Source organism: Pavona decussata, unplaced genomic scaffold (assembly GCF_977016875.1).
Source record: "Pavona decussata unplaced genomic scaffold, jaPavDecu1.1 SCAFFOLD_89, whole genome shotgun sequence".
Lineage (NCBI taxonomy): Eukaryota > Metazoa > Cnidaria > Anthozoa > Scleractinia > Agariciidae > Pavona > Pavona decussata.
In genome coordinates this window covers 1,642,038-1,669,765 of record NW_028145506.1, presented here as the reverse complement: position 1 = coordinate 1,669,765, position 27,728 = coordinate 1,642,038, and the positions used below count along the sequence as shown (strand labels likewise).

The 27,728-nt window shown below is 38.3% G+C and overlaps 1 protein-coding gene, 1 long non-coding RNA gene and 1 pseudogene across 4 annotated transcripts; 1 reads left to right on the top strand and 2 right to left on the bottom strand.

The window, feature by feature from the left end:
• Nucleotides 1–105: 105 nt before the first annotated feature.
• On the bottom strand, nt 106–14,557 carry LOC146474499 (uncharacterized). 2 transcript variants are annotated; one of them, XR_014866166.1, is made up of 3 exons: nt 14,030–14,557; nt 5,813–6,384; nt 106–2,351 (listed from the first exon to the last, which is right to left on the bottom strand). It is a non-coding gene; the product is annotated as an uncharacterized LOC146474499 (long non-coding RNA). The 2 variants fall into 2 exon arrangements; XR_014866167.1 differs by lacking the exon at nt 14,030–14,557 and adding an exon at nt 6,992–7,129.
• Nucleotides 3,588–26,086, top strand: LOC146474498 (patched domain-containing protein 3-like). The gene is made up of 4 exons (XM_085117101.1): nt 3,588–3,827; nt 15,483–16,715; nt 19,395–20,539; nt 22,010–26,086. Exons 1-4 carry the CDS (start codon nt 3,754–3,756, stop codon nt 22,765–22,767), a joined length of 3,210 nt encoding a protein of 1,069 aa, XP_084973227.1. The 5' UTR covers nt 3,588–3,753; the 3' UTR covers nt 22,768–26,086.
• On the bottom strand, nt 10,447–11,995 carry LOC146474500 (uncharacterized; annotated as a pseudogene). The gene is made up of 2 exons (XR_014866150.1): nt 11,653–11,995; nt 10,447–10,932 (listed from the first exon to the last, which is right to left on the bottom strand). The product of XR_014866150.1 is annotated as an uncharacterized LOC146474500 (transcript).
• Nucleotides 26,087–27,728: the final 1,642 nt, after the last annotated feature.

Sequence of the window (27,728 nt, the reverse complement as noted above, 5' to 3'; positions counted from 1 at the left end):
AAAATCCTGTTACCGATCTATTTTCTCTTTTGCTTAAGGAAAGATGTCTAAATTTGGGGAAGATAAAGACACTCCTTTAAAATAAAACGAGTTCTTCTCGCTACACTATTCCTTGGAACGGAACTTTGTAATCTTGCACTCGACATTGTAGCCATACACCAGATATTAAGAATGTGTATTATTCTAGAAAGTGACACATGCATACTCGGAAACTTTCTTTTTTCCGAGTATGCCTTTGGCACTTTCTAGAATAATACATCATTCTCATTCGTTCACCAGGCTTGAAATATACCATCACATTTGTTTCACACACCAGATATTGTTTCAATAACCTTTCAGTAGATTTACATTAAGGAAGCTCGAGAAGCTTGTTTCATTGCTCCGGAATTTTTTGAAATGATGAAAAGTTACAAAATTTTGTTTCTGATCATGTCAACAAACTATAAACATCTTTGAGCCTATGTTGTTTGGCAATACTTTTAGACTAGGTCTGACATCGTTTCCATGGCAACAATTCAACTAAACAGTAAGTGGATGACCTACCGTTGTATTGTTTTGTTGGAAAACTTCGAACATTTTTTCTAATTCCCTGGTATATGACAAAAAGTTATCTAGTCATCTCGTGTTACATCAAAAATGGAGGTTTATCATCCATAGCAAATTTCTGCTGGATAACTTTTGCCCAAACGTCTCTTTGTGAATTGCACGCAAAAAATCAAAGTAGGTCACAGTCCAAAATTTCGAGATTCCTTACTTCCAGTTCGCACGATTTTATGAAGCTTTTCCTCTTATGGTGTCCTGCGCACGCGACTATTAATACAAAATTTTGATTCACTTAGCTGTGGCTTGGGTAGGTGACGCACGCTCACGCCTAGCCTCCGAAAAATAAAATTAATCCAGTTTACACACACGGGACCTGTTCCAAATGGTTCCGATTTAAAAATTGTGACGAATAGGCCTTTTGTTCACACCGGACCTGCTCACCGTACCGTCAATCCGCTATCTCTGCCGCTTGGATATTCAGCTACTTGTGAGGCTACTTGTCAACGTGTATTCTGCGCATGCTTAACTGGTAGAAACAGCTGCTTTTCTTACTTCGATTCAGTACCGAACCATATCAGACCGGTCCCGTGTGGCCTGACGTTGATAAGCGGAACGGTGCCGTGTGAACAGAAATGGTCCGTTCCAGGATAGGGTTGGATCTACTTGGGACCGGTCCCGTGTGATCATAGCCCAAGGACGAGATTGCTTTCGAGCAACCCATGGAAGTTCATGAGTTGGTTGCCTGATCACGCGCAACCAGTATTTATGCAAATAACTTGACGCGTATTCTGTCGCACTTTGTAACTCCTTATGCAAGGTGATGAATCTGCAAACCTTGTTCTAAGTTTGTTAGCTGCAGTAGAACTCTATCTGAACCCTACTATTATGCAGACCACCTCCTTGCTGACGGTAGAAGAGCATCTGTTTTCTCTGAGAGTACGCCGTTTACTTTGCTGCTGAGTAATGATGCTCAGGACAGAGGAAAGATTTGGCGTTCTCTTGCAAATCCCGGGCAAAAAGTTTTCCTCTGCTTCCAACCAGTTGAGAACTCTGCTATAATAATAATAATAATAATAATAATAATAATAATAATAATAATAATAATAATAATAATAATAATAATAATAATAATAATAATAATAGAATACAATAATAATAATAATAATAATAATAATAATAATAATAATAATAATAATAATAATTCAAACAATTTTTTTCAGGATTGCTGCATCAGTTTTAAGAAGAAAACTGCTATCAATGCAGGTCCTGCTAAGAAAAATAATAAATAAAATAAAAAATAAAAGGAGATTATACAAATATTGTAGGATAGTAACATTCAAAAGGAAGTTTCAAACAGTTATTATAATAATTTCTAAGAATTGTTAAAAATTTTTGCACCTTTTGCGCGCTTGGTGCATTCTAAATTAACTTTTTCGAAAATAAGGTCATCATTATTTCTAGTTTTGTAGCGGTGAATGTCATGGTTTCTCACATTAAAATGATTAAAAAGGTATCTGGGAACTCTATTTGAAATGCATTCATTAACAAATATTAACATGTGTGTCCGTCTTCTAAAATAGTAAGGTTCCCAGCCCAGATTGGTCAAAATTTGATCGGTTGGTAGTTTAGGGGCAGCTTTGAAGTAGACGATCGTAGCTGCTCGTCTCTGTAGTCTTTCAATGTTGTCACTGTTTCCTTGTCCGCATTTATGCCATACAACATCACAATAATCCAGAACCGGGAGGACCATGGCTTCATAGAGTCGATTTGGAGCTTCAAGCGTAAGTGCAGTAAGTGAAGGTCTTATTCTGGAAAACATAAACACAATATCTAATAGATGGAATTCTTTTCGTTAGTTGCTTAACTTCAGAAAGTGAAATGACGAAACCTGGCAAGCAGGTTAACTTTTATTCGTTTCCTTTTATTTTGGCGCAGAACGTTTTAAAAAAAGGTTGGATATCGATAATCGCCGCTGAAAAATGTCTTTTCCGCATTATAGACAATTAATCTTAAAAAATAATAATAATTTCCTATTTGTATTTCCCATTCCCCTGATTCTCCATTCCACATTTTAGTAACATCATCCGTTTCAGCTATAAAAATTCTGATATCTGAATTCATGTCACGGTTGGTTAAAAAAGCGGTTAACTTAACTGAAACGGATCAATTTTGTGTTGCGAGTAGTGAGCACTTTAATAGAAAATACAACTGGCCGCAAAGCTTTAGACGTTGTTTTTATTAGAATGCGCCTACACTAGTAGTCTAAATGACACCTCCACAATACGCAGCATCTTATTGCGTTCCTGGTTATGGCATGTACAATTGCGTTAGCTTATGTTGTTATTGTCGTGTGCTTTCAACTGAACTTAATTGACAGTCAGATTCATTTGCGTTCAGTACCGCGCCGATTGAGAATCCGAGTATGCGAGCAGTTGCGAAAATTTTGCGAGCACGAGCAAGCGAGCACTCGTCTAATTTTTATGAGCAAATCGAGCAAACGCCAAATTCTGCGAGCACTAGAATAATAAGGGACCATTCGATACTCCTTATTCTAACAGACCTGGTGCACGGTCCAAAACTAGCTTTTTGACTTCCCTATTCGACCCAAATCGTCCTTCTATTTCTGATCATGAAACTATGAAGGAAGTCTAGCTGATACGGTGCCAGACACCAGCTGCAGCGTGTTCAACGTCGTATCACGTACTCTGACTCAGTCAAATTTTGAATAGCTCTCGGAACGAGGAAAAAATACTCACTAGTAAAATAAAATGCCACTGATTGTAATTTGCACGACTAGACACCCCTTTCCACGTTGAACACAAAATGAGTCAGTTTACATTTATAAAAATTTCGTTTTCCAGGAGAACACTGACCATCATAACAAACGAATCATTTTGAATTTCCTTAGCGACATAACATTCTACTTCCTTAGCAACAGACAATAAGGCTTTTAGTAACTTACTTGCCATTCGATAATCTATATTTTTTCTCGTCGAATCAGAAACGGGGTTTCTGAGGTTGTTTATATATGTTTTGTCTGAGGCGCTGCGCGAAATTAAAAGCACTTTCTTTCACTGCTGTGTGAGTTTAAAGTCTTTAAGCATTTGTAGCTAAACTCATTTTGCTTTAAGATTGTCCTGTTCGCGGAGTTGCAGTGAAAAGAGTTTTACACAACTGGTTGATCCGTTGAGTTCTTCTGTTCAGTTTGTAATGGCAACAAGCAGAGAGCAAACAATTCATAGTCCACCTGACGAGTTACAGACAACAAAGGAAGAACCTCTGAGGTATCTCTAAATTTTATATTTTTGGATAATTTTTTGGTTTAAAGGAAGTTTCTCTTTTACATAATATATCAGCACAAAGGACTTTATTCTGTTTTCAGTTATTTCGTTTGATTTATAACAATAATAACGTTGCTATCCTTGCCTTAAAAATCTCATTGGGCTAAAAGCGCAATGAAACGTGATAAGAAATGTAAAGCATTAATTACGTCATTGTTAAAATTAAACCTTCACAAATACAATACAATAAAAATGTCTTGAGAGAAAATTAAAAGATGGCGAAGAGACAGGTCTTGGATCGTTGGGGAGAGAGTTCCAAAGTGTTGGTGCAGAGTATGAGAACGCAGAGTTCACGCGAGGAATATTGCGAAGTGAAACAGACGACAAACGAATGTTACGTGGTGGAGTCAGCACGATAACTTGAAGAAGGGCCGATAAATAGACCTTTCCACGGTTTTTAAACTTTTGACATGGACCAGTTGGCGAAAATCTATCGACACCGCTGGAAAGAATGCCTTAAAATCAATGAAGTTGCCAAGTTTAAGAGTGATATGTTGAAAACTAACGAGGATATGCATCCGCAAAGTCGCGAGATTTTACAGACGCTTGTATGGTGCGGGCCAAGTTTGTGCCCCCACTATACAAACGTCTGTAAAATTTCGCGACTTTGCAGAGCTATATCTTCGCTCGCTTCCGGCATATCGCTTTCATTCTTGGCAAGATTACTACTTTTAAGGCGCTCTTTCCAGTAGTCTCGATGGATATTCGCTAACTAGTCCTTATCAAAAGTTGAAACAAAGCGTGGGTCTCTTGGCTGGAGATATTGAGGAGATAAACCGTTGAGTCTTGAAACAAATAGGCATCACAGAGGTTATGGGTTCTAATCCCGTTCAAGCCTGAATTTTTTCAGGTTTTTTTTTTTCGCAACTGCTTTAGTTGCGTGAATATTCTGTAACTGCGAGGGTCTTTCAGTTTCTTCTGTTTACACGGAATTATTTACTGTGGCTATGGAAATAGATAGAATAACTGTAAAATTAATTTTCTGTGAAATTCTGTTTATCGAAGCCAAGGAAGTATTACTCAACACCATCTCGATCAGGAAAAACCTCATTTGTATTTCATTTTAACACACAATTTACACATAAGACTATAAACCTACTTTCGCGATCGTCGAAGACCTTATTTAATGTTTTGTCGCCACGTTTGTTTTCATTGGTCTCTCGTAATATATATATTTAGCCTAGCCTAGGAGCAGTGCTCCATGTAACAATACGCGAAAAGTAACCCTAGTTCCCTTGTGTTGGCATTTCCGTAGCTCAACTTCAGGAGTGTATTAAACTGATTTCCAAGTAAAAATTTTCAATTCAATAGTAGAGAGATTGTACTCTGTGTGGAATTCCCCCGGATTCTTCCCAAGTGCATACTTTTAATGTAAAAATTGTGATTTGTGACGGGTAGGTGTAAAGACCTGTTTTGAGTTTGTGGTGTTTTTTTTCCTCGATGCTTTCATCGTATTTTTTCGCTTAAAGTACATTGTACTAACTTACATGACATGACACTTACATAACATTGACATACCATACCTACAAACCACATTTTTCTCATTTTTATTTAGAATGAATTTATTGATAGTAAACAGTAGAAAGCCAGTAGATCGAGTTTACAGAAAGTGTTTCAAAATTTTTTCTGGCAGATTTTTATTTTTGGTGGAAAGATTTTAAGGGCTGAGAAAACCCACACCTCAGTATTCTCAACTTCATTTTACACTAAACAGATCTATTGTGTCGTTTGCAAGCTAACCTCTATGTAACAACAGATTCCAACCATAGATTATATAATTACTTCCCCTTCAACCATCATTAATTATAAGTGGCTTTTCTGGAGAGTAGGTGGATGGGGTAGAGCCGATTCCCACGTTAGGGACTAAGGCTATTCAGTAAGCTTAATCCTGCTGAGAAAGAGAAGATCAAAAAAAATGGGAGGCATACCTGAATGGGGCAAGAATTTGGAAGCTGTGACTGTCGAGGCCACTGTCTCTGTTGGACAGGCCACTCTTGAACTATGAGTCAGTGGGTGTTGCATGTTGGCTGTTCTTGCATCTTTAGCACTTTTCTTCACATATCTGCCTCTGTTTGGCTTCACACACTCCTGTGCAGTCCTTTCATCACCTCCATTCTCCACTGATCACAATTGCTAGTCAGGGTCTCCCATCTCTTGACATCTCTGCCCCAACCTCATCTCTCCTCAGACGCCTCTGAATTGAAGATGGGGCTACCCTTGCACTCTCTTGTCAGGTCGTTGGGAATCCTCCCATTGGACATGTGGTGGACATGGGCTAGCCAGTGGAGCCTGCGTTGTTAGAGCAATGTGAAAAGGCTCAGTATCTTGGGCCATTCTTGGCACAGGTGAGGATCTCAGTGTTGGTTACTTGGTCAGCCCACTTGATGTCGAGGATGCGAAGGCTCCTGCAGGTGAAAGGCATTGAGCTTCTTTTCCTGGCTATCCAGTTGTCAACTCTGGCAGACACCATACTCAACAAATTGACCAACAGTGTTCAGCACTGCAAATGTTAAGAAGGAAAAGAATGGAAGAATTCCATTTACAGTTATCTTTCCCATACCTTTCATCCACACAACCATTGAGTCAAAAGCATCGCAGTCCGTATATGTTTTTGAATTACTTTAAGTTGCTCCAAAATAACGCTGAAACTGGCACAAACTTTTCACAACCTCCACTAGTCTCATTCAAAGGCAATAAAAACATTAGGTAACTTTCTAGTCAGAAGCGTGCTCAAATCCAACAATCAACCTTGTGGCTCTAACCATGAGCACCCACGATGCAAAACTTGCCCTTTCATTTACATCATCGACAAAATTTGGAGACCCAAACAGCTCAGTTCAAAAGTTACCCTGCTAGCAGAGGGTTTTTTCTGGTTAGTCTTTTAGCATGTGCGGAGTCGTTCGCGTCTCTTGTATTTCGCGTAACCGGCTTGTTTCCTTCTTGGGGAAGTAAGGTAAACAAGCTGACTACGCGAAATACTAGAGACGTGAACGACTTCGTACACGCTAAAAGACTTGCAACTGAGAAAGAAACCTCTGCTAGTAGGGTAACCGTATTCAAAGTTCATTAACATCTCCCCAACCCTGGACAAAAAGCTGTTCAAATACCTTATAGACCTTTTGCTGAATTTGACCATCAAATGGTAGTATCGAAAACGAAGACCTAAGTTCCAAAGACCCCCAACGAAAACGAAGACCTATTACGAAACGAAGATCCATTACGAAAACAAGTTCAAACTACCTTTGTACGAAGACCGGCCAATTCGCAAATCATTCACAGAAATGAACCGGAAACCGCAGAAAAAGTCACGGGACGTGCCGTGTGTAATTTATTTCGATACCTTGTGTGCGTAAATTCAAAAGGCAAAATTGTTAGACTTTCAGACGCTAAGGCCACAATAACAATAACAAAACACGACTTTTTCAGTTCTCTTGATTTTGTAGTCTGTTATTTCCTATCGACTGGCAGAAAATTGCGGAATTTGCGGCTCGGTAGATGCGTTGCGTGACGGTTTTAGGAGCAAGATCAGGTAAACTAATCATGCTGACATATCATAAGATAACAGTATTGATTTGATTTGATTTTTTTATCCACAAGAAAAGTTTTATTGAAGTTAATTAGTCGAATTGCCATGTGTTATTCAAACAACAGTACATTTTTCCCCGCACACTTTTTGCCCAGATGTTTTACAACAGTACATTTTTCCTCGTCGGAAGTTTAATTACCGCTAGTATTAATAAACTTATATCTTGTTGCCTTAATATACCACCATATACATGTCATGTCACTTCTATTAAATCTCGTTTTAGCTTTTAAGTAGTCCCATTGAAGGCTCTATGGGGCTCTACTGTTGAAATATTCCGTAATAAATTACAGAAGTGTTTTGGGATCTTGTGTCTTATAGGGGGCGTCGATCGATAGTAACGGTCGATATGTCGGTCGACTCACGATCGACTGACGGTCGAGATCTCGGTCGATGCATCCACCGAGTATCGGTCGATTGTCGGTCGAGTAGCGGGCGAGTGTCGGTCGAGCATCGGCCGCTATATAGGCGACGGATCGACCGATCACTGGATCACCCTCGGTCGAGAGATCGACCGACAGTCGGTCGCGGTAGCATCGGCAGTGTGTCGGCAATATATCAGTGAACCGTCAGTGAAGTATCGGCAAAGCATCGGTCGATACATCGGCCGATACTCGGTCGACATGAAAAGAAACGAGGATTTTGCCTGCAACGGCAAAGTATAAGTCCGCGTCAAAAATATACAAGAATAACAAAAGAAAAGACAAGTAAAGTGTGATAGGAAAAGAGAGAACGCAAGTAGCTTATAAGCAAAAATCGCAAATACAGTAGAAATCCGAAAGTACTGCGTAACCTCTCCTTACGGACACCTCTTTAATACGTACACGATATCAATCAATCAACCAATAAATCTTTTTTTTAAACATGGTAAAATCCATCAGGAGTATAAGAATAAGAAATAACCCAACTATCCTAAACAAAAATTCAATACCTGACTACAACTAATCTAACTGAAACCTGTTTTTCATGAATGCCGTGTATAATAGTACTCGAACATTAAAAATGAACATTAACTAATCTTTTGAATTGACTAAGAGATTCAGCTTCTCTCACATGACAGGGCAGGCTGTTCCAGAGAACTGCTCCGCTATAAGTAAAGCTGTTTTTCATGAACTTAGTTCGCGGAAACGGGACTAATAGTTTGTTAACAGAGTCCCTCAGGGAATAACGCGTTTCATTTCGTTTAACAAATTTAGATGATAAATCATGATTCAGGATCCAGACCATTTAAAGACTTGTACACCATTATGGCTTTATGTATTTGGAACTGAGTGCTCAAGTCTTTCCAATCGAGTTGTCTAATTAAACGGTTAGCATCAGCATCATAGCTAGAAAAGGTTAAAACGCGAGCGGGCTTCTGTAGCCGGGCTGTCAAATAATGTTTTACCACAATTACCCCAGACAAGATTGCAATAATCGAAATGAGATTGGATTAGTGCGTTGTATATATAACGAAGGGTAGGTGGAGGGACAAAGGGTCTAATTTTTTTTTTCTCCTATTCCGAAAGCGACCTTTTTAGATAATTTATCAATGTGTGTTTGCCACCGTAGATTTTCATCAATAAATATTCCAAGCGATGTGACAGAGGAAACGTGTTCTATCGGAACATTATTAATCGAGAGCTCAAGTGGGTTCGACAGAGTACTCGATTTTTGTCTGGAGCCATTTAGCATGAATTCAGTTTTAGCAGTGTTCAAAGTAAGTTTATTGGAAATAAGCTGCATGTGTTTAGGTTACTAAATCGTGATTCAGATTTAACTGTATTGAATTGACATCAACGCCAGCATATGTGATGTGGGTGTCATCGGCATACATCCTAGGCTGGCACGAAGTAAGGCAGTTTGGCAAGTCATTAATATAAATAAGAAATAAAGGGGGCCAAGGATTGTTCCTTGCGGTACCCCACATTTAAGTGAGCAGATTCTGGAAAGAGAACCATTAACGAGAGATCGTTGCGTACGATTAGTTAAATATGACTTAAACCAATCAAGAGCTGTACCTTGTATTCCATAAAGGTTCATTTTAGATAAAAGGATATCATAGTCAACGGTGTCGAATGCCTTTTTTAATGCCGTCTTTGATTTAAATCAAAACACAGACGTCTTGTATTTACTGTTGTTTTACGCATTTAAGCAATAAAGAAAGTTTTTCCTACAGGTGGAAACTGAAAACCAAACTGTGAAGTTTTTTTTTTTTTCGCGAAAAACTGCTACATTGCTAAAGTTTTCGGGGATCTTCAAAACACATGCATTTTGTTAATTACAGGTTGTAAGTACTTTACTTTTTTTTTTACTTTTTGTCTCAGTTGTATTAATATTGTAAGAAAACTGAAATTTATTACATTGGAATAAGTATGGGCAATGCAAATTATTCCCCTTAATACTTTTTGATAAAGTTTGACATCCAAAAAGCGTGTTGTTTAAAGAAAAGTACACCATTCGCTAAAAAGCTCAAAGACGAATTTAATATGTCAAAGTTCCTTGTATTAAGAATTGAAGTCCATTTGCGGATAAAAGAACCACGCAATTTAAGATGTATCGTTTTATTTTTAAATTTTCTTTTAACGAAACTTTGATTAAGGACGGTGCCTACTATTGTTACTGCGCATACGTTCTGCGCATCGCGAGATACTCGGGTTTCCTATGGGTGGTGCCTACTAATACAGGAATATTTTTGCGCGGTTTAAAACTATACGGAGAAAGCAGAACTTACCAAATGCTCTTGGTATCTCAAAAAAAAAATTGGGGGTAACCATGCATTTTTCAGAGATAATTAAGCTTCAATTTATGGAAAAATCCGATACATTGCTTTATATTTTGGCGTTTTTTGGAGATATTAATGTTTAATTATCTCTGAAAAATGCGTGGTTACCCCCAATTTTCTTTTTGGATTCCAAAAGCCCTTGCTAAGATCTGCTTTTCTCGCATAGTCATAAACTGGACAAAAATACTTCGGTATTAGTAGGCACCGTCCTTAATTCCATCGCCGCGGTTGCTATGATTTTTTTTTTAAAGCGGGCATTGCTCGACAATGTCTTCTATTAACCTTTCAAAGCACCCGTTTGGGTGTGGCTCTCCATACCATCGCCTCCAAGTAAATTCCTGCAAATATTCCAGTAGAAATTCTCTGTTTGTCGTTCCCTTCATTTTCTTAAGTTTCTCCTTTGCTGCACTCCAGTTGCTTTCAGCATGTTGTGTATGGACGCCAGTTGCTGGGTCTACAAAATTCACCGAGTGGTTCACCGTTTGGTGGTTGAGGCCTAGATCTCTCTGAATTCTATTATAGGCTGCCCACTGGTCAGTGCGTACAATTGCGCCAGGACTAACTTTTCGCTGAATTATGGGTAACAGCGTAGCAGCATTTCTCCTTCTCACGAGTTGCAGATAAGGTCGAGCAGGTTCATACTGCGTGTCGAAGATTCCAAGGACCCATTTTTCCCTTCTAGCTCGCCGTCCCCGGTGGTACTGTCGGGATGTATTAAACCGGAAAATTAAGAAGTTGATTTATTCAAAAACAACTTCAGACTATGGTAGGAGTTCAAAACTTATTTGAAAAGCCTATCCTTGGAAACTTTTTTCGACTAAAAACTGATGTTTGAGATTTCCTCCTCTCGGTCTCTTTAATTTAAGAATGACTACGCAAATGTAGGTCCATATATGACTTTATAACATAGCGCGCGTGCATCTTAATCTAATTCCTATTGGCGTCATCATGGTACATTTCTCTACATACACACGGCAGCGCGTCCATCCGATGACGTGTGCAAGTCAGATGAAGGAAACATGCGCGCTCTATGTTATAAAAAACTTTTTACAGAGAGATAACACCATTAAAAATGTGCATTTATAATAGCCTGTCAAAGTTTAATGAAACGTTAACATTGAACCTATATGAGAAACTACTTTCACCTTTTTTTGTCATTAATCAGGAACAAAACCTGTTTTCCAGGAATAATTTACTTTATTTTGACTATGTAAAAAAAGAATTGATTCATGCTTTTAGCTGTGCGTATATCGAGTTATGGATGCACTCGGGAAGTTTGGAGAACACTCGAGAAGCAAAAGTTGCTCTCGGTTACGCCTCGAGCAACTCTTACGCTTCTCTCGTGCTCTCCAAACTTCCCGCGTGCATTAATAACTCGATGTACGCACACTAAGCATGAACCAATTCTTAATTACACTTACTTTAGACTTGTGGTTGAACTTTGATTCGTCTATTTGCACAATTACGCCTGGTCCTCCAAGTCTAGGAATAGGGTGTAACAACAGCGATCGCCATGCGACAACGTCGCGCAAACTTCACAAGCGCTTTCATTTTTGCTATTCCCTCACTTTCCCTAACCGTCAACGAGTCCTTTTGAGACCATTTCCACAAGAAATGTGTTTGTCGCTGAATGGAAAGTTTGCTTCCGGCAAAAAATGAATCATCTCTTATAGACTTTTTAACTTTACAATGGTTACATTTCCTGAATACGCATACGATCAGAAAATAAAGCAATTTTGCGCGTAATTCGATGAACTTGTTCATCTCTTTTCTCAAAGCTAACTTTAGCTCTCAAGATAAAACTTGCTGAGGGTACACCAAATGTTAAGAAATCAGACTGCACAGGTATTGCGTGCTTCAAATTTCAGTCGGAGAAATTTTATCAGGCGCAGTTGTATCTCAGAAAGAATTTTAAAACTTATGTTAAAAGTAAAAGGTTAGTTCAGTTAAAGAAAAAATATAGGTGATTAAGTTATTAAAAAAAATTAAATAATCCTCATGACTCAACTGTGAAACATCTGGTGATTAAAAGAAATGACATCAACAGTTCTTTGTATGGCATTTATGACATCTGTTAGGAACGGAAGGGGAGCTGTCATTTTGAAATACACCCCTAAGGATACTAACCTGGGCGTGGCCAAAGCTTTTTTTTTTAACCCCAACAGAAACCATTTTAAAACATATTTAAACAAAAAAGGTTTTAGTGATGCAACCCTAAACGAGAATTTCGCGGCTAAATATAACGGTGTTTTGCATGAAATTGATACCGACGACAAGCATCAACGGCCCTTTCCTTTGCCAGTACCCCCCCCCCCCCTTCAGACTATTAGGCGACCATTTCTGGACTTTTAAGTAGTTTTCGCTTGTTTGTCTGTTATTTCAACTCCAGATAAGATAATATTCTCTTGTTAAACATCATTTAAAATTATTTATTTATGTAGGTAAGTTTTGACACAAGAACCATGCGAGTTCTACATGAGTTTCCTTGTTTCTTGTTTGGTTGTTTGGCTACTTGTTTTAAGACTAATGATCCCGTGAGTAGTTGATGATTTACACGTTATTCGATGGTTTAACATATCATACGCGCGGGTATTTTGCGAGTTGCGTTGAAAACAATTTCTTTCATTGAAAACGAAATAACGATTAACTAAACTCCCTTACGTTTGTTTAGGGGCTTTAAAAGCAAGAAGGTATTGTCAACTCATAGATCACAAATTATGGCAACGCATATTTGTGCAGTTGATTTTCAGTATCCGCAATGATGGTGAAATTCTCTTGAATTTCGTTTGCTGACACGGCAAAGCTGCTTATGTTTTGAAAACAGAGCTTTTCTGGTCTTTGTAAACTGTCTGTCTGGATACAGAATACCGTATGTATCTAAGCTCTGGCTGCTTGTTCCCATGGAAAATCATGTTACTGTTCTTGTTTAAGTATAATGTATTTCACCCCAGTGGTAAAAGTCTATTAAAAGCAGAGTTTTTTTTATTACTTAAGGGAGTTAATTTTGGCGGCGTTTTATTTTGCGGGTTTCTTTTTTCTACGGGTGATAATTTTTGCGGATCGAGGTAAATTCGCAAAATCCGAACACGCAAAATTTTCATGCTACACGGTAATATGGTAAAATGATGCAGTAGTGGGAAAACAAAATGAGATAACGACAGACTATCGACCGACTATCGGTAGTTACTCTATTGGCCATCAACTGATATGACGACCGATAGATCAGTGGGGTAGGTATACGAATGCCGATCGAGATAAGGGCGAAGTGTCGATAAAACATATCGATAGAATATTGACCGATATATCGGCCGATACTATCGGCCGGCAAGCGGTGAAATATCGATGAAGTATCGGTGATGTGTCGGTGAAGTGTCGGTGTATTGCTATCTATATCGGCCGACAGCCACCTCGGTCGATACGACGACCGCCATGGCGGCACAACATCGACCGCGTCATCCCCAATTATCGACCGAGTGTCGACCGAGTAGCGACCGTGGCTCGACCGAGATCTCGACCGTCAGTCGATCGTGAGTCGACCGACATATCGACCGTTACTATCGATCGACGCCCCCTATAAGACACAAGATCCGTGTTTTGTATGGATCTTCGTTTTCGTAGTGTATGACTGACAGCTGTCTCTCATGAACATAATCTTTGTCCACAATCTTTGGGTCTTAGGTCTTCGTTTTCGATACAACCCCATCAAATGCCTCTTCCCAACAACAAATGTTCCCATTTTTGGCAAAAACAATTTGGATTCTTGGAAACTGGTTTATTCAGTATACATTTTATACATACCTTCAAAAACACTGAAAAGTTAGGGGAGATCCTTTTTGGTGAGCCAATTACTCACAGAAGAAACATCTTCCCCTGTGAACTCCTCCATGGACCAGGAGCTATGTGTATTCTGCCAGACAAAGCGAAAGGTGTAAACTCAGGTAAACTGGTTTGGACTTTCTTATCAGGTTGCCCCTGAGATTCCTGTACTTAAGTGACCTAAGTGATATTCGAGGTTTAGGAAATGTTACGTTCAAATTGTGGTACTAGTTTTCACTACAAAGTGATAGTATTTATATTACTAAACTCCAATAATTTAAGAGTTCTGTTTAATACAAGAGTTTTGTAGCTTGATTGTTTCAACTTCAAGCTTAGCTAAATCAGATCAAGGGAGTCGAGATGCAGCTCAATGCCTGACAGTAGTCTGTTGTCATAATGAAATATTTTCAAAAACCCAAACTTTTTATAAGTTTTACAACAAGAAAATTTTATTTGTGTTCATAGAATCCATTAAATGATCCATAATTACCTTCTAGCTCAAAGTAAGCAAGAAAAAAACACTTGCGAGACCGAGCTTTGGTCAGCAGCAGCACAACAGCTACCATCGATCGATGTATGATTCATGTAAAACAACGTATATTGTCCTGTCCTGTAGCGCAGATTTATCGATCGTAAATCATGAGGGCAATGTGTGAAAGCTGGGAATCCACCTTTCAAAAAATTACAGGTTTGATTGTGAATTTCGTATTGAACTACTATTTTTCAATTGACTGATTCTTTCTATTCCTAACTGTTTTTGCTAAATTTTGATAAACGTACTCTGCCCGGTTCAGTAAGGCTGCTTTGCTTACAGCTGTACATGTAAGTTTATGTGTCGTTCCCCTAGAAGCAGATATATTGGATAAATAGTTGTTGGACGGAAAAAAAGGTCTATCATTTAGGGAATATAGCTTTTTGTCCCGGTTTTACCCCTCGAGGTTTTGCTATTAAAGGCGTCAGCACATATCCTAGTACCAATTGAAAAGAGCTTGTGGCCAGAGTAGCAGTGATCAACCCTCCAATTTCGTTGAAGTGAGATTGCCAAAAGAGAGGTCCAAGATACAGTTAACTATAGTGTGGGAATGACTGGCCAAATCACAATCTTTTAAAACTCCAACAGGAACCAGGCCAGAAAACTGAGTGGGATGTATGCCAGGGAACATGATGAAAGCTCTGTCTGGACTCAAAACATGATAAACAACTGAGCTAACCAGGCAGTAAGTCTCCCTCACAGCCGTTCTGTGTCTCTTCATGCAACGCTCCTGTGGGGAGGAGTGTTGCATGACGGGACACGGAATGGCTGCAATGGAGACTAACCAGGCAGGGGTTACATTGTGTATTTTAAAACAATACATTCCTGTTATGTCAGCAGAAGAGAAATCCTATCCCTAGAAATCTATGTTGAAAATCTCTTATTGAATTTCTTTTATTTCAGTTCGAGTGAGTGTTGCTGTCCACACCAGTTCAATCCATGCTTTTGGTGGTCATCATTCTGTAGCTGGTATGTGCTTTGTTTACAACGCTTCTTCGGCTGGTTTGGTAAGAGAATCGCCAAGCGCCCGTTGGTGACCATTTCAGTATGCCTTGTGTTTGTCAGCATTTGCTCAGTGGGTTTCGTCTGGTTCCAGTCAGAGAACAGAGCAGTAAAGCTGTTCATTCCACAAAGCAGTCAGGCCATGGATGATCTAAACACTGCTGAGAAGTACTTCCGCATAAAGCACCGAGATGAAATCATCCTCCTAGTTGCGCAACCTGATCATCCCAATGTTCTTGCTCCTGATTGCTTGCGACAGGCCTTCCAGGTTCATCATGCGGTTATGGAGCTGGAATCTTACACTGACTTCTGTGTTACCCTCTCAGGAGGCAAAGCACAGTCACTGGAAGACTGTATGATGGTAAACCCACTGGAATTTTTGAAGTACAATGAGAGCAACCTGTATGGTAAAACCTTGGAACAGGTTCAAGAGGAACTAAATAAACAATACAGCAACACAAGTATTCTGATGCGCAATGGCCGACCTTTCCAGTTCAACTTCAACCGTATGTTTGGCAGTGCCATTAGAAGAGAAGGTAACATCAGTAGTGCAAAAGTCCTGCAAATGGTGTATTTTATGCGAGACCCTAGTGATGAGGACAAAAGCAAGGAAATTCTTGAGTGGGAGAAGACATTTATTGACAAGGTATCTGCATTGGTAGGTACTCTTTCTTGCTTCGAGGTCCACTATTCAAGTGAGAGAAGTCTAGATGATGCTATCGCCGAAAGCAGTGGCTCTGACATCACACTAGTGTCTATAACTTTCACTCTAATGATCACCTTTGCTTGCGTTATGCTAGGCAAGTTTCTTAATCCGCTTACTGGACACTCTTTGCTCGCTAATGCAGGCGTGTTTGCTGTGGCACTTGGGATACTAGCTGGGTTTGGTCTGGCCATGTGGTGTCGTGTCCCATTTGTTAGTATCGTTGGTGTGTTACCTTTCTTGGTCCTTGGAATCGGCATCGATGACATGTTTATCTTGGTGGATGAGATTGACCGGCAGCCCCGTCAAATGACAAAAACTGACGCAATCAAAACTGTAATGGCCAATTCTGGAGTCACAATTACCATGACAACTGTGACAGACTTGATTGCTTTTGCAGTTAGCACATCCACATCATTTCCAGCAATCAGGTAAGGTTAAAGTAAAATTGTTCCATTAGCTAGGGTGAACTTTGGTTGGGTCACGTTCACTGTATCATCATGTAAATTCTTTTTTAATCATACAGTATAAACATACAGGTACCTGCAACAAAAAGGAGATTTTTTAACCATATTGTTTTTACATTTGAGATCCCAGGAAGGAAGGGCATTGCAGCGTGATTTACTAAGTACCCACGATCTTGGACAAAACTATTATGAGAAATTTTTTTGTCAAGCTACAGATTCCACCGCTGTAACTTAGATACATGTATAATTGCCCCTTGTCGCTGTTGGTTCACCACTGAACAAAATGCTGGAAAATCATCTGGCCTGCTGAGTTCAAAGCAACACTGAGTGAGGGGTGCAGGGGAGAGTGAAGGTTTACTTCTCTCTGGACAGTGTTTGGTTGAAATACATGTACATGTATAGTTATGCGCAAAATTCAGATTTTCCTCATTCAACTAATTTTGTCCAAGATTGTCTGAAGAATTTTTTCATCTTTAGAGGCCGGATATACTTTTTTTAAAAGTCCCTTAAATTAATTCTCGTGTACATGTATCCCACAAAAGTAGATTTTTCAAAACCATTTCAGTTGATTTTGATTGCGGCGTAAAAAGTTTATGGGCACTTGAACTTGTTCTGTGATAAAAATGGAAATCTTGCTCATAAACTTAGATTTTTATTGCAAATGAAGCACAAAGCAGTAGATAAAACATTGTTAGTAGCAATGTTCCCTGTAGGAATTCAAGGCCATGCGAAAAACCTCCAGTGAATCTGAGCTATGCTCTGTTCCCTAGTGAGAACTTTAGATACAGTGCTGTTGTAAGAACTATTAAACAGGTGACAAGCATGACTGATATTTTAAGACATTTAGAGAATGTCACATTGTAACGTGTGTGCATGACTAAAAAGTGAATGGCACAATGACAATTAATATCTCCAACGTACAACTTGAAGTGAATAGCACATGATAATTAATATCTGCAATATACCACTCAAGTCATGCATGCCTACTAATCTTTCCTAACTTAAGCTAGCAACAAAGTGGTCAAAATTTAAGGCTATGATTGGCTTTGGATAAATAATTATTGGTCTTCTGAAATTGTGCAGACAACAATTGACTATTTAGAAAAATTGGGGAGATTCTCTAATTAGGATCTTGGACATGCTAACTGTTGAGAAACTTTTTGTCAATCGAATTAAGTTTTAATTTGGAAAAAATGTAGCCATACATTTTAATGTTTTTAGAAGTGTTGTTGCTAATAATTATCTCTGAAAAATGCGTCATTGGCTACCCTCAATTTTCATTTTGAATTCTAACAATCAAAAATTAAAAATTAGGGAATTTATTTTTCACACAATTCTTCAATACAATCATCATGATATCATTTTCAAGTCAAGAAAAACAAGACACCTGGAGGCAAATGGGATGTTCTGGTCAATGCAAGCATTAGCTTTCAATAGCCACCTACGATCACAATCTGTTTATACTTCATAAATAAATAATCACAAATTAATTCAGGCATTCATTGGTGAGCCCATGGATAGAAACAGGTGTCACTTGGTATTTGGATAGTTCATTTTAATACTTAGGTGAAACATTAAAGAAAAGAAAAGAGAATAGTAAGCTTAAACTTAATTACAAGAAAGCGATAAAGGCTAGCATTAGCTTTCAATAGCCACCTACGATCACAATCTGTTTATACTTCATAAATAAATAATCACAAATTAATTCAGGCATTCAATGGTGAGCCCATGGATAGAAACAGGTGTCACTTGGTATTTGGATAGCTCATTTTAATACTTACAATAGGTGAAACATTAAAGAAAAGAAAAGGGAATAATAAGCTAACGCCTTAAACTTAATTACAAGAAAGCGATAAAGGCTTACAGCTGTAACAAGTGGCTTCATTTAATTCCCCATGATTTGCTTTGCAGATTTTTAAACCCAGCCTCTCTTCACGATTGAGCTGATTGAATAGTTTTAGTCAGAAAGGTAGCGTGATAAATTGTTTATCTCTTAAAGATGCGTGGTTACCGCCCCCACCTTCTTTTCGGATTTCAATGGCCCTTGCTAATTAAGATCTGCTTTCCGGCAAAATAATACTTGTTCACTATAAGTTGGCACTGCCCTTAAGTGGAAACTTCTTTTGACTGTCTAATGATTTAGCAAAGAGTGTGTATGTGGCCATGGACAGTACATGTTTATTAATTAAAACAATAACATTGATACATTGGATATAAGATGATGGATATGTAGATAATGAGGCACAAAGTACCGAACTGGCTATAATCATCTCGTATCCAAGAAGTGAGAGTGGAACAACTGGTTTGCTAAGTTAACAACCACAAAAAAACGCTGATTCTTGCTGATTTAGTGATATTTTCTTTTCTCCCTGACGTGTACTCTTACTATATTATTTCGTAGCGCATGGTATAATGGCTCATATACCATGGCTGCTTAACCAATCAAGACTCTGGAACTGTGTTATCCAATGAGCCAGTCTTAAATAATATTATAAGTACAATAATTATATCATATGGCTTGGAAATTATAAACTTGTTTTCAAACATCTGCTGCTTTGTCAGTTTTTCAACACTGATTTCCGAATGTATTCATTTCGTCATGTTTAGATCATTGTGTGACAGTCAATCAATTTATTTTTCTAGGTATTTCTGTATTTATGCAGCACTGACAGTTACCTTCACCTTCCTCATGATAGTCACATATTTTGTGGCCATTATGACATATGATGTGCAGCGAATCAAAGCAGGCCGCCGAGACTTCTTACCATTCTGCCGAGCACCTCCTCCCAAAAAGGATGCACCAGCCTGGGACGAGCCTCTTCCACAGATGTCAAATCGCGTTATGATGGCTTGGGGAAAATTCCTTACCCTCCCCGCGGTGAAAGTCGTGGTTATAGTGTTATCACTGGCATTGCTTGGTGCTGGTATTTATGGAGTCACCAAAGTTGATGAAACATTTGATAGGAGAATCCTGGCAAAGGATGATTCTTACTTGAGGCGTTTCTTGTCCGCTGAAGAAAAACACTTTGAACTCTCTATTGATGTGAGCATCGTTGAAACTGGGAATATTGATTATGGGACAGAATTCACTCAGAAACAAATCAGAAAACTATCAAGCATTGTTACAGACAACAAATATTACAGGAACCGATCACTGTCATGGATGGACAGCTTCGCTCAGTTTGCCAAGGCAACAAACACAAACATCACTGGAGCAGCATTCTTACCAGCATTGAGATCGTTCCTTCGTGTTCCGGAGTATTCCCATTTTTCCCAAGACTTGAAGCTTTCAAAGGATGGGAAAAAGTTGGAAGCTTCACGCATCCTTGGCTTCATGAAAAGTTCTGACAGTTCTACTTTTCAAAAAAATGCAATGCTAACAATCCGTGAGGACATCAAAGACAAGTCCGAGCTTGATCCCTTCCCAATCTCTCGACCATTCATCTTCTTTGAACAGTATGCAATAACGTCCCGTGAGACCATAAGGAACCTCCTTATAGCGGCCCTAGCGGTGTTACTTGTCACGAGCCCCTTTCTTGTGGACTGCACAGTGACGATCCTTGTGGCGCTCAACTTTGTGGCCTTGATATGCGAGCTGTTTGGCCTGATGGTTATCTGGGATGTGTCTCTGAACTCCGTGTCAATGATCAATCTTGTAATGGCTATTGGCTTTGCAGTTGATTACAGTGCTCACATTGCGCATGCGTATGTGGTATCTACTAAGACAACAGCCAATGAGCGAGTGGTGGATGCTCTGAGTACACTAGGCGCAAGTGTTTTCATGGGAGGTAAGTCTTTTCAACAGCCCCAAAATTGCAAATAATGGGAACATTTCCAAACCTGGTATTTGCATAAATTTTTCTATCACTAATTAACAAATTGACAGCAGTTTTCTATGGTCTCTACTCTTACAGACTCTAAAATGAGTGCATAAGAATTAATTTTCAAAACTCAGGTGGTTTCACTGGTTTCACTTTATGGTCTATAAAAGTAAAGACCATAGCAAACTGCTGTTAATTTGTTTTTTACAACAACATGGAAAAAGTATGAGTGGAATTGGCTTTATTATTTTCTGTTGAGAAAGTGTGCGAGATATAATTATAATTATGATGTCATTTTTATTGACAACTATCGACAATTATTGACAATAACTAGGGGCCAATCAGCACAGGGAACTTTTGAAAGTTATTAAAAAAAAAAAAAGGTATAATTGGACATTAACTCACAGCTTCAGATTTGTGCAACAGGCCCATAGTAATCACTGTACTCCGATTTTATAACAGGTCATGTTATTAGCGACCACCAGGTAATGATTTACTATTAATTTCCCAGTCCCAGTGCAGTGACTATGACCATGATACTAATCATTGGGAGCGTGTAGGTAGAAAATTTGTTAGGGAGGGCTGAAGCTCATTTTCCCAAAATGAACTTTATAGCGGCTGCTATAAACTAGAGATGGTGCATGGCGTTAAGGCTACAGTACATGCGACTCAAATTATTGCCAGATTATAGAGCTACTTGTTCATATATTTCGATAAAATAGGTAACAATTATTTATAAGAATGGTGTGTTGATCAGTGAGTGACACAGGCATGCTAGGAAAAAGGAAATCTGAGTGCTCCTACTCCTAATATCAAAAAACAAATTCTCCCATCTTGTCCCCATACTTTTGTTATTAAAGTACTGGGGAACTGTCACTGAAAATTAAAATCAAGACAATTCGGCCCCTCAGTGATCATAATTATCCTTAATTCTCATGGTCTCAGGGGTTGAATAGACATTGATATTAGGGGTTAGGGGTTTAAGGGTTAAACCAACAAACAACAATACACTGTAAATGTGGTAGTTACAACTCATACTGACCAGGTTCTTTATATCTTCCTCCTTTTATGTAATTGGCCACTGAATATATTTCATTCACAAGGTTTTAATACTCTTGCTTGATCTTGTTTGTTGATTATATGTACAATTCATAAAACCTCTGGGTTTACCCCTTACCTTTTCGGCATTTAACCATTTAAGCCCTAACAATGATCAGCATCAAATTTTTCCTTATAATATCAATGCTTATTCAATCCCTAAGGTCATGAGAATTACTTGAGGATAATTTATGATCACCCAAGATATTAATGATCACCCAATACCTTTTCCCAATACTTTTATGAGAAAAGTATGGGGACAAGATAGGATAATTTGTTTTTTGATATTAGGAGTTAAAGGGTTAAGTGAGTTGTTAATTATTTTCTTTCCCTCTTCAGGATTCAGTACCTTTCTTGGAATGGTTGTACTTGCCTTTGCTGCCTCTGAGATATTCCGTATATTCTTTCGAATGTTCCTGGGTATCGTTGTGTTTGGCCTTCTTCATGGTTTGTGCATTTTGCCTGTTCACCTGTCCTTGCTGTGTTGGAGACCTACTGTTATCAGATCCCTGCACTCTGTAAGGGTAAGTAGTGCAGTGAAACGGAACAACAGTGAAAGAAATGGAGGTTTGCAGTTGGAAGACGTGGGAAGCAAAAGCCCAACTTCCCAAGTGGATAATCCTATCCAGTCTTCTGAGCAAGGAAATGTCAAGGGAGAACTTTCATGTGCTGATGGGAAAGCTGATGAGACAGCTAAAGCCAGTCATTGTGAAGTATGCGTAGTTGCCGACATAGGAATGGAGAACAAGGGGATGGTGAGTGATGAAGCAGAGAAGAGTGTGATCTCAACTGGCAAAGACAACAAATTTGAGAACAGTAGCAGGGAGCCTGATCTGAATAATAAAACGTCAGCTTGTACGCCAGAAGACATGACAACCCACAATGCAGATGTTAGTCCAGAGACCAACAAGGCAGCAGCCAATCACAATGCTTCATGTGATGCAGACATCAACAACAGTGTTGACATTACTCCGGCCTCCAAGGAGACAGCAGCCGATGATAATGGAGAGCAACATCTCACCCTCAATTTAGCAGGAAAGAAGAAAGCAGCAAGCAGTGAAATTTCACCAGAGGTTTTAATCATAACTCAATTTTAATTTGTGGTCTGCTTATCTGATGCTATCACATAATGAATGGTCATTCAGAAAGTAATCAATTTCCATCTTATGGCAAAATCAAAATCAAAATGATAAAGATATGGCAATGCCAGTCGCATCATGTTTCAATGCATTCTACTTGGCCTGTTCCCTCTTGTTGTAAATGAAATGGAACATTATTTTGGTGTTACCAACAATCGATCATGAAAATGTGTTTTGTCTTTTTAAATTGCTGCTAAATGGAGTCCCCCCCCCCCCACCCCCACCCATTTCAATGATCATGGAAAAATAGAGTGTTTTGCTATGCATGTGAATTCATTTTGATTTTGTGGTGGAAGTTGGTTAAATTTCTTTTTTAATTTTGTCCGAGATTCAAAAGACATAACTAACATTCAATTTGGAAAAATATTCCATTCATTGTTACATAGAGGATATTACATGACCGCGCGGAGATACGAAATTTCTCTTCGAGTGTTGAAAAATATTTCACGAGTGAGCGCAGCGAATGAGTGAAATATTTTTCCACACGAGAAGAGAAACTATGTATCTCCAAGCGGCCATGTGATGTTCTGATTATTATATAAATACTGTACCAAATCATTGCAAAAGGCGTTCTTTATTATGTAACCATAGCAACGGTGATCTTTTCATGTGTGAAGATTTCATGTTTTCTCGTGAAAGCTCACCTGGTATTATTCATTGGTGTTTATATAATAAGTATTTTTATTTTATTATTGTTGCTTTGTTATCAGTGGAAAATACATTGTCCCCCACCCCCCCCCCCCCGACCAATTTTTATTTGGGATTTCAATAGCCCTTGCTAAGATCTGTTTCGGCTCTGTTGTAGCTTTCCAATCTAATAGCAAATAAAACAAATAAGAGACTTGAGTAGGCAAGATGAGTCATGATAAACTACATGTATGTGCCCGTGAACACACCTGACTGACTATTTTGGTTTAAGTTGGAGGAACATTTTTAAGTTTAACCGGGCAAGAAACACGTGGAAGTTGGGGATTTGGAGGAAAAAGGTTCGGGTTCATTAACACAAGCCATAAAAGCTCAATTTAGCCCCTCTCACCCCCTCCCCTTCCTTCCACGTCTCTTTTAAGTGGTCTCCAACAGTGTCCATAACCCTTTTCCATGTTAGAAAAGAATGGTCAGTTTGTCAAAAGGGAAGGAAAACTTGGTCTTCAATAAATTATGTGCACAATGTGTAAATATATGCATATAGGTATTATTGTGCTGTCGTAATATATGACGTGGAAGTTTAATGCTCGGCCCTATTAGCACCCTGTACTATAACTACTGACCAAGGGTAAATAAGGATATTAAATTTTGTTTTTCATTGCATTTGTAGTAAACAAGCCATTAGTGCTAAGCACAGTAAAAGAAATAAAGTAAAGCTGATATAATTTGAAATATGCATGCCCCTTCCTTATAAGTGCACTCCCGTCTTGAGGTCTGAAAATAAATAACCCCTTGGGGTCTTAATGGAATGTCTAAAACATGAGCCAGACGAGCAGCACTGTTTTATCGGGATTTAAAACCATGAGGCAGAGCCGAGTGGTTTTAGACCCGATAAAACATGGAATGTCTAAAACATGAGCAGCAGTGTTTTATCGGGATTTAAGACCACGAGGCGGAGCTGAGTGGTTTTAGACCCGATAAAACATGTGCTGCGAGTTTTTTAAATGGCTTCAAAAACATTTGTGTGTCAAGAGAGTTTAAAGCAATGATGCTTTTGTGAACATTGGAAATTAGCATACAAGAAAAAACATTAAACACCGCCTACTAATAAGGAGGAGGTTTTATAGCATTTTAAAACCACTGCACGTGATGTTTTATTGACCATTTGATAGGTCAATGGGCTTATGAATTATTAATGAGTTTTTGAAGAATGGAGATCAATCTAATTATATGATGAGATTATGCTTCGGAGGCAGACAGTTCAGCACATATGTGCTAACAATATGTGATGTTAATATAAGGGCTACTTTGGGAGAATTCAAAAGTTTGTGTAAACTTCAGGGGGAATTAAGCCTTATTATTATTATTATTATTATTATTATTATTATTATTATTATTATTATTATTACTTATCAAGAAAATGAAGACAATTTACATAAGTAAGTAGACAAAACTAAACTGAAAACAATAGTCTATTGTTCTAATCCAGTGAATCATCAAGTGACTTCAGTACAGTCTTACCATCCAATCAGACTCAATACGTGCTAAATTATGAATCACTTGACTTTGGTTTTCCTTTGTGTGAAGTCACGTGATGATTTATTGGCTTAGAACAATAGACTATTGTTTTCAGTTTAGTTTTGTCTACTTATATACTTATGTAAATTTTCTTCATTTTCTTGATAATGATGACAGGATGTCATTGAAACGTTGAAATCTCTCTGCGTTAGTTTTTCTGATTAAGTTATTATTATTATTGATTATAGACTAATAACCTCTTTAATAATGCCTCTTTAATTACCACGTGTCAGTGCACGTTTGCAGAAATTTCTTCTCATATTTACTGGAAAAGAGAAATCTGACAGCTACTCCGCGTATTCTTAAAATTTATTCCGCAAAACAGTCAATCGGACGCAACCTACATGTCATGTTGACAGTAAACCTTATGTACCCAATTTGAGTTTGCATTGTATAAGAGCATGTATAATAATATATACTAAGACTTGGAGTAGTCAATTAATTTGTATGCAAATGTATAAACATGGCTATTCAGTGATCGACTTACCTGGATTTGTCTCATAAAATTTAACACTTCAGGTTGTTGACTTGTAGAATTATATTTTTGTCACTAGAGCATGCAGCAGAGGTATCTGCTGGATAATAAATAGTAATAAATTTGTTTGAGAGCAAACAATGAGAGGAGTGGATTGAATGTTTCTCCTGGGAACCTCTGTTGCAAGCTCCAGTAATTAAAAATGATCGGTTTTTTTTATTATCTTATTAAGGTTTCATTTATTTTATTACAATATAGAAGTCACAAGGTAGTTAACTGTTAATCTGTTAAGAGTTGCATTACTGCGTTCTGACTTAGATTTGTATTTATTAATAGTTTGGTAATACAAAGACAAGTATATTGACAGGAAAACCCTAAACAGGAACTTACGTCCCTCACTGCAGGGTTACCTAAAAGCCTGCACTAACTAAAATTAAACAGCTACTTAAGTAAAAAATAAGTACATACATATATAATCAAGCGGAGGATATGTACAGTATATACTAAACTATAGAAATATAATCGAAGAAGAGTGTATCTTTCTATATTGTGCCCTTCAAATAAAGATTTATAAGTGTACTAGCTGTGTGTTGTTTTCATAAGGGAAATGAGAAAGATTAGGAAGAAAGGAGAAGGCTACAAAAGAAAAAACGACTTGAAGCGTTAAAAGTGTTGGAAATTTCTCAAAATTCGAAATACCCGCCTGTTTATTTTCAAATGTGTCCCGGTCATCGCGCGGCCCAGCCTCGCCCTAGGCGTGAGGCCGAAAGTGACATCACCACGGGATGACTCAGTTTCAGTTTATTTTTTGGCCATTATTCTTGCACATCGTTACAAGATATATACTAAAATATAAAAGATAAATAAATAACAAAAGAGAGAGAAACATGGCGAGGATACCCATAGAAAAACCATTGGGGCTTATACGAGCTACAGGCCCCTCAAAAAAATTACATCTTTGAAATCAGGATTTTAGGCGTAGCTTATTTAATTTATCAATAAATTTAGGTTAAAAAGCAAGGACACAATCAAACACACACAGGCAGCAAAACAAAAAACAGCACGTTCAAAACAGGAGCAGTCCATTTAGGAGAAATGATCTGACTCATAAGTAGCCTGGGGCCGGGCCCATTTCTCGAAAGTCCCGGTAACTTACCGGGACCGATAAGTATATTTTTAAATGTTTTTTTTTTCGCCGATTACACAGTGATTACAGACATGGAACTTGGCCAATGTTTTCATAGAAGTATAAGATTTTAAAATTTAGTATTCAAAGCTAACAAAATTGACCTCTGTAAAGAAACATTTATCACCAAAGACACTTATCGGGCCCGACAAGTTACCGGGACTTTCGAGAAACGGGCCCCTGGGCTTGTATTGTATTCTTTTACGTGTAGTGTTGTTGTAGGAATTTTCTTGGTACTTCAAATTATATTTGGAACGAGACGTTGATCGAATGCACGAGAAACGTGAGTGTTTTTGCAGCGCAGATCTCGGCACCCGATTCCAAACTCAAAACAAGAACAAGAACACCAACCTTTTTTTTCTGAGCCTTTCATTAAGGTGACTAAGTATTGTCCTCCTTCACCTCTAAATTTTCTCCAGTGGTCAGTGGTTAGATTTCACTGCCTACATTGTACAACTGACAGCCTTGTTTATTGTTTCACTCCATAATTTTAGTGTTTGATATGAGGACAAAAACACCGCAGGATCCCGTATTACATTATAGCTTCCTTGTTTTGACTGGTCTAACATAATCACAAGTTAAAGAATAAATACCTTTTCGTAAGGTTTTATACATAACTTGAGTAATTAACATGTTATAAACCCATTAATTCATCGCACTACACAATTTGTAAAATATCCGTGCATCCATATGTGAAACCATTGGGTAAGGTCTCTATACATCTCAGGGCAGAGAAGGAATGGGTAGCAAAGCTCTGAGTTAACTATTCTCCAAATTTTCAGTGCCCGTTGTATTATTGCAGTTACTGACATTTAGAATGCGCAAAGAGAACAATGCTGTGATCGATGCTATGAGGAAACCAAGGACGGTAGAAATTACCGAGCCGATTTGAATAGTTTGTGTAGATCCGGTCTTTTCAAACAAGACTGCCCGTCATAATTCAGTTGACCATTAAGGCAATGGACATAATTCAATTTGTACATCTCCTTTTTCTTTTAATATGAAAAAAGGAGTACAACAGATATATATTCTTAA

Bases quoted from the DNA above. Each gene is read 5' to 3' on its own strand.
- LOC146474498 (XM_085117101.1), top strand. From the start codon at position 3,754: ATGGCAACAAGCAGAGAGCAAACAATTCATAGTCCACCTGACGAGTTA. The intron at 3,828-15,482 runs GTATCTCTAAAT...CTTTTATTTCAG, and splicing joins ACAAAGGAAGAACCTCTGAG to TTCGAGTGAGTGTTGCTGTC. The intron at 16,716-19,394 runs GTAAGGTTAAAG...TTATTTTTCTAG, and splicing joins ACATCATTTCCAGCAATCAG to GTATTTCTGTATTTATGCAG.